Genomic DNA, 15,210 nt, shown 5'->3' with positions numbered 1-15,210 from the left:
GGAAGATCTGTACAAGTGCGCAAACTGTTCCATCTTGTTGTCGTCTTTTGTATTTCGCCACAGCTGACTAAACATTGAATTTTCTAATTCGACCTTTTTACGTGTCATACCTAAGTGCAAGCTTAGGTACGATCCGAAGCGAGTAATCAAATAGGTCGCGCATTCGTACAAACTTCCTCGCTGAATCTTCGATTATCGTAATACGAAACGCCCTTTTTTCAATTTAAAATCGACGCGAAGCTTTGATCGTGCGCTTAACTTTGAATAGAACTGTCTCGAAACGAGTTCTAAAAGAAAAAGGTTCATCGAGATCCTTCGACGTTCGATTCGATCGCCCACGGGGATATTCAGAGGTATCCCTCCCTGTCCTTGGGCGCGCTGGAAATCAGTTCCCGTCGTTTCCAGACCGGCTGTGCTCTAGTTCTTTGATTCTGCGTGCCAGCCGCCGAAGACGAAGTGGACATCGTCACGGATGGCAAGGATGAAACCGTAGCCGTGTTTTTCCCCGCCAGCGTATCGGAATCGGGGATGTGACGAGTTTGATGCCTAGAGTCCGTGTAACGTCTCTTCGTGTATTTCTTGCTCTCGGAGGACGTTGAAGAGCCGGTCTTACCCTGCTGCGACATCGAGATGCCTGCATCTGGTCTGGAGATGTGCAACATCCTCTCGATGTCAGCGGTCTTCGACCTGAAAAACGAACAAATAATTAAATTCTTTTCGAAGAATTTCTCATTGACATTCGGTAATGCGATAATATATGAAAAACGAAGAAATTAAGCGAACGACCAAGTTAAAAGAACGATCGTGATTCATGCCTGATCAAAGTTTCACTGTAACTATTTTTATCGTATTGCAAGATTCCAGATAGAACCAATTTCCAGGAACTCGTTCCAAACCAATTTAAATTATCGAATAAAAAAAAAAAATATATATATATATATATATATGTAAATAACGAAACCCGATAACGAAAGAACGATGGATAGAATGAACGAATGAACAGCGACAAGAAACGCGAATAACCTAACAACGACCTAATACCGTGAATTACAAGGTGAATGCACCAGGAGTGCATTGCACTAGATTCGAGGGGGGTGAACGAACTGTCCCAGATGTTCCGCGCGAATACCAGAACAGTATAGCTTGAATCATCCGGCCAATTCCTGTCAGCTACACACGGAAGCCAGCATAGTTTAGAGGAGCAGGATTCTCACCTCAAAACCGCACCACCGATGCTGGTGATGCTGGGTGTGTACGGGGCCGCGGTGCTCCTCGACGTTTCCTGACTGCTGCTCGACCTGGTCACTTGACGTAACTCGCTCGAGGTGGTGAACGACACCCTTTGGAGGACGGCCTGCTGATCGGGGATGTAGGAGACAGCGGTGACCGCACTGTCGGGGCTGGCTGGTGGCGATGACGCCCACGACGGAGGAGAACTTGGAACCTGATCGCCCGATAACGTGGCGGAGGAACCGACGGCGCTGTCGCTTCCGTGTCTACCACCTGGTGATAAATAATTTTATGGAAATATAGTGGTTTCTTTTTTTCTTTTTTTTTCTTTTTTTTTTTTTTTTTGCTTCGTGATTATTGCGCTGGAGAGGAAAATGAAAGAGGTGGTAGATATTTGGCGGTAGATATTTCGATCAAGGAATAAGAAATTAGTTGTACGTATTTATGGATTGTGGGATCAGTACGAGGTAAAATGGTGTAAGATCTTCGGAATTTCGGAGTTTCAGTTGGTATGTTCGTTGGTTTGCTTCTGACAGAATGATTTTCCTCTTATTATTTCATTGCGAATATTATTTGTTGAACTCTGGAAGAAATATTATTTAATGAGATCGGTTGCTACGATGTTGTTTGTTGTCTCGAAAGAGCGATTCGATAAGCAAAGAGAACGATATTCCGACAACGCAAGAATGAACGATACGACTGATTTTAATAGCTCGGATTTAACGTAGAACGTTCCACGTACTGCGACGGAATTCAGGAAGGTCATACCTTCGCTGCAACCGGAAATCGATCGCTGCCTCTGCCTTCTTGGCGGTGCACTGGGTTGCTTAGGAGTTTCCTCGATGTAAGGAATGTCCGGATCGTCGAGGTTCAATGTGAACGCTCCAGACATCGGTATGGTAAGACTGGCGGTGATTACCATGGGCGAGGATTTTCTTCGTGGATCGGCTGGATCTTCGCTGGATCCACTGTCCACGCTATTGCTCCTGCCTTCCTCTTTTCGTCGGCTTCCAGGCCTCTTTGGCCGTCTCGGCCTCGGACCTATATCACCGCCCACGCCAGCCGTTTGGTGCAGACACTGTTCCCTAGTCCACATCTTTAACAATCGAAATTGACCCAATTTTCATTTATACGAAACGTTAGTTTCATACAATTTTTATTGAGAATTTTAATCGTCGTTTCCCTAGAACTAATTTCCTTAGAGCTCCTTTGAATGTTCAACGATGATAAATATATTTTAACCCGTTAAAGACCGATGTTGCGTTAACGCGACATTTCATTTGCAATTGTTTTCGATCGCTGTGAAAGGGAGTTTCACGGGTTCGTTTGTATTCCTTGTTTCCTCGTTATTTTCTTCCTTTCTAAAATCTATAATTTTACAACGTTTAAAGAAAACGTGAAGTATTTGTCGTGGTCGATTATTGTGCTTGGTCCTTGATGGGTTAAGGATGAATTATATTCGATAACTTTTTGTATAACAAAGTGTAAAGATCTTGCATTAAGAAACATGCAGTTATGCCTGAGAACGAATGAGAATCTTATTTGTGCGCACCGGATGATATGATTTAATTAATACAGCGTTTATTAGCAAAACATAACGCTTTATTATCGAGGATTATCGGATGAATTTTTATAGAAACAAAATAGAATTATCTAGACGCTTTGTAGTACACTTGATACTTTAGATTACGATAGTAAGGTCAAAGATATTAAAAATCTAGAAATATGATTGTTTATCCAATACAAACGTTATAATTTTAACATCGTCGCTTTTTCAACGAACCCAATGGTGTCATTAACGAGTCCAACATCCACTGCCACCACTAATGACTCTCGTTCCAGCGTCTAAGTTAACGCGTTAAAACAGAAAAATTCTTCGTTTCTTCCATGACGCGAGGAACTTAACCGACGATAACGAGAGAAAATGAAACGAAAAGTAAAAAATACAGTGAAACAGGAAGGTTTAAAAGGAAACTACTCGACAGACCGAGAAGAAGAAGAAGAAGAAGAAGAAGAAGAAGAAGAAGGAGAAGAAGAGCAGAAGGAAAACGGGGAAATAAAAACGTCCAAGGTGTGGAAGAAGATTAGCCCCTGTGAAGTCGAGCCATATCTTTCCTCGATCTCGAAAATGTTCCAGGCGAAGACGTCAGAGTAATACCGCGAAATGGTCGAGGGATATCTCGTTCGATCTGGATCAGTTACCTTTCTGGTAGACGTGGTCGTGCCGGCCGTGGTCGTTGTCGACGTCGTCAGCGTCTCCTCGAGCGAGAAGGTTTCGGCTTCGCTGCACGGGTCCGCCTCGTCTCCGCATTGCCTGCGAAAAATCGTACGAAACACGCTGTCAGCTTTTCCTACGCGACTCGCCGACTGACATCATACGCGAGAACTTCGTTGGCTTTGTGCCACCAAGTCTCGCAAGTTGAATTAAAAATCGTGGAAAAGACGGAGCGCTCGAGTGTCTTTGGCAGAAAGATAAATAACGATTAGAATATTCACGATCGCCTGTTTAACTGCATAAAGGACGAAGAATGGCGCGTTTGTCTCCAATGTAAATTTAACGCAACATCAGTTACGAATATGAAATATAACATTGCAATCGACGATAGAGAAATTTAATGAAAAGGAGAATTTTAATCTAACAAGAATTTACCGCTTATATTGGAACTGTTATATTGCTATTTTGTATTAAGTTTCGTATAGCCAAAAATGAAGAGTAACGATGGAATTTTAGGATAAAGTCAAGTATAATTTTGCGATAATTGCGTAAAAATGGCAATACGTAATTCTAAATTCTTGATACTTTAGGTCGGTTTTATACGAAGTAGCGCTTGTTACGCAGAATGGTGAAAATCGAATCGTCAGCATTTCCTTAAGCATCTATTTCGAAGATCGAAGAGAGAAGGGACTTGACGGGATCGAAGATTAAAGATAAAAAATGGCCATATAAGTTACTCACTCTTCGGCACGTCGAGAAAGGGCGAGATCCAAATCGGCCGGATGGGTGTCCATCATGTGCAAGTAAACTTCGTCTAGAAGAGCGGCTGGCACCTTGAATAACGTCGCGGCGTGTTCCAAAAGAGTTCTGACCACGTTTATCACGTCTATCCTCTCTTCCGCCCTTTCCGCGGACACTTCCGACCTTTGTCCAGGTTTCACGCAATGAAGAATATTTGGGGCAAATACCTTATGAAAGAAAATTCAAGAAAATTCATAAGAGGCTTTGAGAAAATCTGAGAAATTAAACGTGTCTATGTAAATCACTACGGCGATTCGTTAGAGTTCGTTACAGCTGCTTTCTAAACATTTCGGAATGTATTATTTAGAAGCGTGTATAAGCGACAGAAGAGATCGTATTATCTGAAATCTTCGTATAATTCTATAGATTCGTCGTTCGATGGATTTGCTTGTCTCTCGATGTTTTCCAAAGAAAAACAAAATACGAAAAGAAATTCCCATTTGAGAATCATCTTTTTCCACCGCGTGGATCTCTTTGAAATTCAATTGCTTTTTTTCTTTCTTTTTTCTTTTTTTCTTCTACGATTCCTAAATAAGCTACCAAAGATTGATAAAAAGATTCGACGAAGCGCGTCTTGTATAAATTCGCTTTAGAAATCATTGCTATAAAAGTGGAAAAGCTTCGCGAGTGGCGATAACGATCCCCTACGAAGATCTAGAAGAGCGAAACGTAAAAGATATTTAAAAAAATAGCACCGATGAACCTCGAGTTCGAAGCTAATGTCGAACGAGACGTCGATTTTTCCACTCGTTCGATTAGAAATATGAAACGTCCTATCATCGATCTCTACACTGTGACACTGTGCTTACGTGTCTTTTCCTCTTCGTCCTTTTCTTTTTCATTAAAATCTCGCGGTAAATGGAAGATGAGAATCCTTTCGATCGGATTCCCGATAAGAGAAGGCGAATGACACTCACCGTGGCCAAGTTGGTCGTGTCCATCTTGTTGCCCGGTATCCACTCGCCTGTCTTGTTCTTTTGATCTTCGCTGTTAGCCGCCACCACGCTGAGAAAACTCAAAAGTGCCCAGAGCGTCTCACGGTTCGGCGTAGGCAGCAGCTGAACGAGATGCTGAAGTGCCTCTTGCTGAAGTCGCCTGTTCCGGATCTCTGCGGGGAACGAGGGGTTCTCCTTCAGTCCGCGTGGACAACTCGTGCGTCGATGACGCGAAGGGAAAATGTATCGACGAACAGGGATGGGAACGAGAGACGAATCGAACGCAAGCTCTTAACTCTTTCTCACCCCTATAAACACTTTCTGTGCAGCGGAATTGACCGAAGGCTTTCTACCACGTATAACGATTAGTTTGTACACTTATTTGGAATAAACAGCTGTGGAATGTATAAAATACGTATTCGTAGTTGTTGTAATATTTAATCGGATTAATCTTCGTTTAGTTTCCATTTCTCGTTTGTAAAGAAGAATAGAAAGATAAGAAAATTTAGTCGAACGTTCGGAATATAACGTTTTCATTCCACGACGAATATTTTGCCTGAGACTTGTTTATAGGTTCGATAGGGTCGATGATCGTCAAGTCGAAAATTCAGACGATGTTTCAGCTGACAGTACTGAGAATTTCATTGGCGACGATCGTATATACGGAAGTAGGTAAGAAAAATATTTGCAATTATTCTTTCTACGAAGAGATTGGAAGAGTTTAAAGAAATGTTCAGATACGTTTGTCCTTACTTTGCGTATGGACGAAGGCTTGGTAGAGATCTCTGCAGAGCAAAGGGTCCGGAAGATCACGAAAAAACTCCTTCAGAAGGGCTGCTACATCGTGAGGACATTGATCGGGTCCGATTTTTGTCTCGCGACCACAATCGAAGTCTTCTCGTAACTGCGGAAACAAAGAATATAACACGCTTTTGTAACGCGTAAAATGTGCAAACGTGTCGAATGTTTTCTTAATAGTTGTGCTTTAAACTTAATGCGATATTAAGATACGTAAGACATACGAGAAATATGATTTTTAAATATCGGATATGCTCTGATGTCTCCAACGTAAAGGTCTATATGGTAAGAATCTCGTTGATCAAATATGGAACATTCGATTTCAATTTACCGATGTAGACACGATTTAACTGCATGTGGTATAACGCGATGCAATTACGCGTTTCGTGCGGAGAAATAAATAAACGCAAGAACATTTAACATCGTTCGACACTCACCTGTCTCACTCTCTTCTTGGAAGGTGACACCCGGAAGATACCGAGCGTCCGAAGACCCGTGGTTTCCAGGTGCCTGATGCACTGTCTGACTATGCTTGGAACCAGGTCCCATTCCCCTGGAGGGCCTCCTCCGCCGCTATCGCTCAGCTCGAGCACCCCGGAGTCGCTTCCGGTTAGAGCTCCGCCTTTCGACGACAACGACTCGTTCGAACCACCCTGAAACAATTTCATTCCTCCGAAGACCTGTGTTGCATCGGCGAATAGTAGAATCCGACCATTCCAACGATATGAAACGCTCTCTAAATGTCTCTTTTTTTCCGTAATATATATTTATATCGGGTAGCGGGAAGCGAACGCAAGCGACAACAAGCGAGCTTTGTGCGAAATTTAAAGGCGCAGAAATGCGAGGAACGATGTTTCGAATATTTAAAGCAGAGTTTAAGGAATAAAACAAAACTCCTTAGGGTAAAAATAGAAATTCGCATAAAAATTCGTAATGCGATCGTTAGCTTTCGCTACTTCTCAGACTGGAAAATCGATCGTACGATCTTTGCGCTGTCCACTTTGATCGTCGTTCGACTAAAATTGCGTAAACAGTGGATCGATCCACGTGTCTGACCGATAACTGTTCAGCGTTCTTAATGGACGATCGTCGTGTTCGTCGATCTGCTCTGACGGAAAAGTGTTGGAAATTTAGGGATCTTAATTAACCAGGGGCTAAAATTATCGCTCTCTGATCTTGGTTCTATTCGCGTCTCCGATCTGTGACGTCACGCAGCTCGGGATACGCGCGACGTCGACGAGGAAAGTGCAACGTTGCGTCATTCCCGGATCGCTTTAAATCGATCAATCGGGCTACTTAAGCACGTGGCGTTTTCATCGAGTCATCGGCCAAACGTCCCGACCGCGAACTGTTATCGATAAAACGCACATGTTCCGTGATTCGATACGACGTTTTGTTGAAAAGCGAAATCAAGCGAAAAATTGTATCGACTTACTGATATCGTTCGTCAACTCGGTTATCTGACTGTTTCCGGGCATTTCATTCGCCATTGATATCTTTCTGATAATCGCTTTTATAGAAGTTAAATATTGTTCGTACATCGTTTTATCTGTATCTTTAATTAAATTTTACATCGAATAAAATTACAAAACGTGTGTTATTCGCTTGTATCTCTTTCTTTTTCGCCAATTATATAAACTATTTTAGAATTTGAACGAAGCATCGGCGAACGAAGAAAATAGTCATCGTTGAGGAGAAAATTCAAAGTGAACGTAAAGGAAGAAACGATGCATTTTTGCGTGCCATTTAAAGCAGCGACGGGCAACGATGCAGGTAAAATGGATAAAACGAGTAAGAGATGAAACTTTACAATGACGCGTGAAATTGTTAAACGGTACGCGTCAACAGACCGAACTGTGACTCATCTTTTTACTAATATACACAAATCGGATATATATTCGATCGAGTAGCGGAAGTCGAGGGTGGCATTGTCGAAGTTGGCGCCACGATAAATCAATGCTATTTCCACAATGTGTGAACGAGGGCTCTCTATTTTGCCTGTCGATCGACTATTTTTAGAAAATGCTAAGAAATTTCACACTGGAACGCCCTAGCTTTCCTGTCTATCCCGAGAAACAACGCTAAAATTACTCGCGATTTACTAAAATTAACAACGATATTTATCTCCGACTCTTAAAGGCTCCTATCGACATTTTAAAAGTAATAAAGTCAAACAATGCCACCGATTCAATTATCAATCGGTATTAAATAAACAAGAGGAATGTTAACGTTCACACTGGTTACAAATGTATTACTGGATGGTAATATTAAAACGAAATTAAGTTAAAGTTTACACGGGGCGAAAGTTCGTTCGTTCCTCGTTCGTTTTTTCCTCGAAAATCAAATCTTATCGAGGATTTCTGTCTCTTCTAATTTTCCTTCTATTCTCATGTTCTAGAAGCGTGCATGATCCAACAACTTGCGAACTATCTCGGACCAATAGCTGCGGATCAATGCGTAACATCAGAAACTTTGCAGAAAAAGGGGATTCACGTGGTAGATTTAGTTTCTGACTCGTAACCGGCGGAATTTCTCTTCGCGTTGGAAAAATTCCGCCCACGAACAGAATGCGTCACGAACGAGCTAGCGAGCTCGTAAGGGACCCTCAATTATGTATTAACATTCCGAACAGATCGCACCAATTTTCTTGCGGCCAATAATTCCAACTACTTTCTATATACATCCGTGTAAAACAGTTGACGCTATCAATTGCAGTAAGAATGTTAGTTTATTGCTCTTTTGTATGTGTGTACTTTGTTGTGTGTTTTAACGTAATAAAAGACAAGTCCGAGTTCTTCGAGTGTTCGGTACGTTTCCCTCTATACTAGTCTATGCTACTATACTGATTTTCCATCTTTCAAATAGCATCTTTTTACACGGTGTGTAGAATTTGTTATACTCTATGGAATTATATCATTTCAAAATTACGTTTATTTTTTTTTTTTTTTTTTTTTTACAGAAAGTGATAATTAACGCTGGAATTGCCGATCGCTAAAATGTAGAATTTATAGAAAAGAAAGAATATTCGTATACTTGCGAAGTGTGACATTGAAATTTCGAAAAATACGCTGTTCAAGATTTATAAAATTTCCACGTGGAAGTTGCAGTTGGCCATTTTGATCATTTTGATAGTTTTGCCGTTAAAACACGAGCTATTATTATTTGAAACTTTCTACTTTTCGAACAACGAGAAAATCACTACGGCTGACTGCTAAATTGTTCTCGCGGGACGACAAAGTATCGAATGAAGATGACAGATTGACGTTGGAGCCGAGCAGACGCGATGAGATAAATTGATATGGAAGAGAAGAAGGCTGGAACAAAAGGCGCGCGTGGCTAAAATAAATTCTCGGACGTGAACAAATCATCCCGCTGAGCCGCTATAAACCGAAAAATCAATACGCAAAAACGTAAACGCACGAAAATTAGATCGGATCGTGTAAATCAAGAAGCGCGGCTGGAGTCTTCGACTTTCTTAAAATAACGCCTGAACGTTCGAGTTCTTTGCGTGGAGAACGTATGAAAAAAAAAAGAAAACTGAAGAGAAGAAGAAGAAGAAGGAGAAGATTCGTGTTCATCGACCAGGTGGCGCCGGTACTTCTCAAATCAAAACATTTACTTCCTGTCACGATGAAGATAAGTAGTTTCTCAAAAAAAAAAAAAAAAAAAAAAGATAAAAAAGAAAGAAAATAGTTTTGACATGCATGCATTGCGATAGACAAGCATAGAGAAAATTTCTGAATCTGCTTTATTGATAACGTAGCAACGCAAAAAGTTACGAGGTAACCATTTATCTGCATTTTTTAAACGTCACTTATGATTTCACGAACGAATAGTTTCTCTTCGATTCGAACATTTCGTAACGCCTAACGTATACGTGTAGATTATTGTTCTCGGAAGAATAAAAGGCAGTCGAAGAATTTGGAGGGAAATTATCGAATTTGTTTTCGCAAAAATAATGTAACGATCGTTCGTATCGATGTGGTATAAATAGTCGTGAAACCTTAGAAGTGAAATTACATTTTCTAAAATACGTTGATCAATACGTAATTAAAAATTCTGCGTAGGAATAAATTAATTTTTTAAATCGCTGTTTACCTTTAACCCTTTGCACTCCGAATTTTATTTCAATTTCCTTACCAGCAGCTCCCAACGCTTTTAAGCGTTTTATTTGAAATTTACTTTGACTAAAAGATAAGACAATTTAAATAAATAAAGGAAGAAACAAACTCACTTAAATGCCAGTTTTATTCACGCTATTGTTGTATTTTGTCATTTTTAAGTGTATACGATACATCTTGAAACAATTTCCAAGTGCAATCCTAGTTTTCTTTCGCACGTTTCACAAAAAAAGGTGGGACTGAAAGAATGTCAAGTGGGGCTCGACAAAGGAGCTGCTGAGATAAAAACCGATGTCGAGTCACACTCGACGTAGGAGTGCAAAGGGTTAAACGAAGTATCATAACAGTGACATAAAAACGCAGTTTTTCTCGCACAATGCTGATTCGTTTTCGCATAAATTTATATGCATAGATCGCGGAGCGGAACAGAGAACGGGCATCGTTGAAACTTTTTATTAATCGCTGAGTCGCTCGATCTATCTTTCTTTCTCCCTTCGTTGTCCAAATTTCACGCGATCTAAATCGATCGTCTCGACCCAGAAACGTTGAATGGTAACGTCACAGGGTCGCCTATTGGCATTTAATTGCACGAAACCGTTAGCTTAAATCCGGTAAGAGAATCTGGCAACGAATGCGTTGCCTCGGCCGTCTCGACCGTCTCGACCGTCTCGGCCGTCGTACACACCACGGAATATAGAATAAGCGGCTGTAAGCCGGCGTCGCGGCGCGTCGTTCTGACGTATCCATCAAAAAATAACCACTTGCGGTCCGTCGTTCGAACGTCTGGCCCCTGACTCGCATAGTGGCCATCGATAAACGCTCTCGTCGCGATCCGCGGACACTGACGCAATCGATGACGACGTTTACGATCGCATTCACGATCCGTCACGCGACGCTGCCTCCTCGAGCCCCTCCGTCGTGTTCTCTCGTCGTTTTGATAAAGCATCGTCGAACGATCACGATGCAACCGATATACAAGTTACAAGTGGAACGCGTGTACGTCGCCATTCTCGTACTTTGATATTGATTCTTCCGCTTCTGTACGTTTCATTTACGCGATGTTGCTCAGGTCAGCATATTAGAACTTGGTGCGAATCTCTCTGAAAGATCCAGTTTTTTAACTCTTTCGTAGCGTAGCACGTTGCATTTTAAATGGACGATTTAAACGTCATCGTACGACTTGGCAAACAATGATGCGTAACGCAATTAATAAGATTATTTATTGCCTGTGGGAAATTGTAAATACGTATCCTTTATCTGTAGCTAATAGGACAAATATAAAAATCGAAATTAATAATATAAATGATGTAAATGGAATGGATGGATTCTCTGTGTGTCCGTTTCTCGGTCGTTCGTTCGAATTTACATTTGCAATTTTCGCGACGACGATTACGGCAAATCGTAGTTCAACGATTTGCATATTCGTTTACCTGTAATTTCAACTCAACGCCACGATCGAGTAAATTACTTGGCGTGATCGATCGATCTATCCACTTCGAGACACTTTGCTCGAGAAACGCAGAATAAGAAGAAAAAATAGGAGGGAACGAGTAGAATATAGAAACGTGGCTATTCGCGTTTATCGCGTCTATTTTTACGGTAACTATATTTTCGCATTGAGAGACACTGAAATTTCTATCGGCTACGTTGAGAACGTACGTTCCGCGTGCAGATTAGTTCACGTCAATCTAAAACAGGTGACTCGGATTTCTATTCGCGCGTGGGCGAGCTCCTCTATCGTGTTCTCGCCTCTTCGACCGAGCAGTCATCGAGAAAACCGAGTAAAATTCCTGATTGTGTATTCGTGCTAGCCATTCTCAACAATCTACTTGCGTTTCATGCGTGTAATTTTGGTTTGTACGATTCGACAGTCCCCATCTGCCAAAATAAACGCCACATTGTTGCCGGTATCGCGATAAAATATAATACACCGCAGGCGTAATTTCCTTTTCCAAGTATTCCACGATATCTGTCGCTGATTTCGCCGTAGAAATCCTCTTAATGTCTGAAATAGTAGCGCGAGTACTTGCGTGGAAAGATCGCCGACAGAATCGATCGATTAGCGATCGACACGCTTGGCTGACTGGATACGATCTTATACTACTGCAGCAAGGACATTCTCGTTGCACACAGCGAAATATCAAATAGAATATGTTCTAGGAAAGGAAGACGATCGTTTTAGCATTGAATACGCTGTTCTAAGGAGTTAATGCTTTTTATTTTCTTTAGAACCAATCGTAAAAAATATTTTAAATTAATCGAATGGAATTCGAATGAAATTAATGAAATGGAACGGTCGATCGAATAAATTCCACGTACTTGGTGATGTATACGACTCCGATCGAAAGATTAGATAAATCTTTCCAAGTATACAAGTATATAAGCATACTGCTACCAAGTGATATTTAATAGAGATTTGCTATAAAGATACAAATAGAAAAGAGGTGTAAAAGATAAAAGCAAGAAGAATTCTTCGATTTTTAACTCTTCTTAACACCGATATTCTTCGAATCCGTATTGCTACGTTGTTAGGCGATAATCGGGTTGTCGGTTGACACGCCTATGACGGATGAGAAACGAATGTATCTCGCTTATACTTACCTCGTCAGTCTTAGCCGCGACAGTGGGTTCGATGAGGCTCGTGAAGCTCGTTCTGCTACCGTGTCTGCTGTTCCGCGACAGACAACCAACGTCCGAGACCTCGCCAGCGGCGATTCTAGCGATTCTATCGTTCTCCAAACACTGTGACAGCGGTATACCAAATACCAGGCCACCCGACGACTCTGAAATAAAATACGATTCTTCCTGCGTTATGCAAGAAACGAACAGTGCTGGTACTCGAAGAAATAAACGATGCACGCGATGGAAGAAACAGAACCAACTATCAGTGACGTATTCGTAGATCGTTAAACTTTGGCTAAAGAGAAGGGGGACAAACGATATTCGCGCGAAAGTGATGAATTTACAAATGGAAAATTAGACGTGTCGCACTTTCTTAGACGATAGTTTTAGTCGGTTCATTTGTTCGTTTATTTTTTATTTCGAATCGCTTCCATCAACCGACCAAAAAGGAGATTCGTTCCGTTCTACGATTCGTGGTGGTCAGCTGCGTCCCATTCGCGTAAACACGGCTTATTTATTCGTGCGCGAACTGTTCGTGCAATTCATAGGAAATTGTGTTTGAACGCTTGCTACCGAGACTACCGTAAATAGTTGCTGTTCGTACGGTTCTTTTCAATTTAAAAGGTCGCGTAAACGAACGTAAAAAAAACCATAAAAATTGCTCTGTATATTTGTTAAATATCACAGTTTAGAATATTACGTTTCTTTATTTCCCGATATACTAGTAAATACGCAGTGAGAGACGAATTTTTGAACGTATACCAAAGTAATTTGTAGCGTGGATGCAACGATATTGGAAAAAGTGAAATTTGAAAATTCGCGTAGTCTCTGGTCACCTCTGACGACGTGAACGTTCGATGATATTCCGGCTGGCCATGAATGCTTCGGCCGCTTTATTTTCGCCGCTAAACCGCCCGTTTATTCGGCTAAGTTCGCGGAAACGCGCCGTTCCACCTTTCGAATTTCATCTTTTTACTTCTTAATTGCTCGCTTGCCAAATACACACGCGCGAATAACGATCATCGTCTTTTTTTAAGGTCCTCGATTCCTCCTATTCCTGTTCCTGGAAGACTTTACTTCGGAAGACCTCGTGTTCTTGATTTCTCTTTGCTTTATGGCAGAGCAATTGCGGACGTTGACACGCTACCGATTGATTGCTACAGAGAAACGCAACAGAAATGTAATTTTAAAAAAGGAAAAATGTTAAAAGTCGCAAGTTGAGATTTAAATTGAAGAGAATGTTTATAGATCGTTATAAGATAATCGTAATTATAATTATTAAAACGCTTTGAATTGGAATAAAATTTTCGTGACAATTCTTCTGCATCGAGACAGGAAAAAAATTCGTTCACCCTTTTGAAAGACACGTGTGCGTGGCTCGCGTGTTTCAAATGTGGCAGCGCTCTAAAAGAGGACGTCATTTAAGTGACGTCCCCTCGTATGATCGAATATGTCAGACTTTCACGGGGCTCTTGTCTTTCTTTCTCGCACGACGTAGTCCCGAAGCCAGCTAAAAGCCGAAAGGCAACAAACCGTGTCTCTATACCGGTCCGATTATAGACCACAATCTGGGCCATCCCAGCCTCTCCAAACGACCTCTCTCTCTCACACACACACACACACTCTCTCTCTCTCTCTCTCTTTCTCTCTTTCTCTCTTTCTTTCGCCGTGAAACGACCACCACTTTCAGAAGACGACAATGGACCCAGAGTACGAGCCTTTTCCTCGAATTCTCAAAATCATCTGCGACACTTTCCTCTCCTGTTTCCTCTACCGTCGGTGTATCGGTTGGCGTTCCTCTCTTTCCTTCGTCCTTCTCGTTTCGCTGAAATCCCCTCGTTGGTTATTTGGTTATTTGATTATTTAATAGTCTTGCATTCACTGTTCTTCAAATTATTTTCATTTCTCTCCTTATGGAAATAATCTCCATCTGAAAATTTATGCTTGCGGAATTTTATGGTGGCGATGTAAGACTATGGAATTAGATTATACGGAAACGAAGACGAAGGAGGAAAACTATACCAGATCGCTTTATCCATGAATTCGTCCTACATACACATTTTTTTCATTTTTAGACGAATGTTCAAATTTTCAATTTCCCAAATATCCACAATCATCGATTATTCATGTACTAGAACCAAGCTGTATTACGCTTAATCCTAAGTTTATCAGCCAAGTATCGAACAATTTGCGACTAAACAAATCCAAAAATACCATCCACCACCTCTCGCTTCGCGTTTCAAAAAAAAAAAAGAAAGAAAAAAAGAAAAAAAATTCGCTCATAAAAGCTCAACAGAAGCAAGTAATATAACACACCGCCGGCACGTGTTCGCAAACGACCCGATGGAAGGATCGCCGAAGGGGGTAAGCTGCAAACACGCGACCCCGTGGAAGGGCCATTCCGGTTCCCGTTTGACGTCCGGTGTCCCCGCGGCACTCGTACCCGGCGTGCACCGCAAATAAACCTGGTATATGCGGAAATATGCAC

At 41.4% G+C, this 15,210-nt stretch overlaps 1 protein-coding gene across 1 annotated transcript in view; it reads right to left on the bottom strand.

Moving 5' to 3' along the window:
• The window catches only part of RhoGAP102A (Rho GTPase activating protein at 102A), a 28,587-nt gene continuing 13,377 nt past the window's right edge, over positions 1-15,210 (bottom strand). The window contains exons 4-12 of the mRNA XM_069115680.1: positions 12,702-12,883; positions 6,417-6,632; positions 5,935-6,085; positions 5,164-5,354; positions 4,187-4,413; positions 3,433-3,544; positions 1,999-2,326; positions 1,215-1,503; positions 1-687 (exon numbers count right to left, since the gene is read on the bottom strand). Of these exons, the coding sequence (XP_068971781.1) occupies positions 348-687; positions 1,215-1,503; positions 1,999-2,326; positions 3,433-3,544; positions 4,187-4,413; positions 5,164-5,354; positions 5,935-6,085; positions 6,417-6,632; positions 12,702-12,883 (2,036 nt within the window). The 3' untranslated portion in view covers positions 1-347. The remainder of the gene's footprint in view (positions 688-1,214; positions 1,504-1,998; positions 2,327-3,432; positions 3,545-4,186; positions 4,414-5,163; positions 5,355-5,934; positions 6,086-6,416; positions 6,633-12,701; positions 12,884-15,210) is intronic.

The sequence above is a fragment of the Bombus flavifrons genome, chromosome 6 (genome assembly GCF_040668555.2).
Source record: "Bombus flavifrons isolate JBK064 chromosome 6, iyBomFlav1_principal, whole genome shotgun sequence".
Classification (NCBI taxonomy): Eukaryota; Metazoa; Arthropoda; class Insecta; order Hymenoptera; family Apidae; genus Bombus; species Bombus flavifrons.
This window is presented reverse-complemented; position numbering and strand designations above follow the sequence as displayed.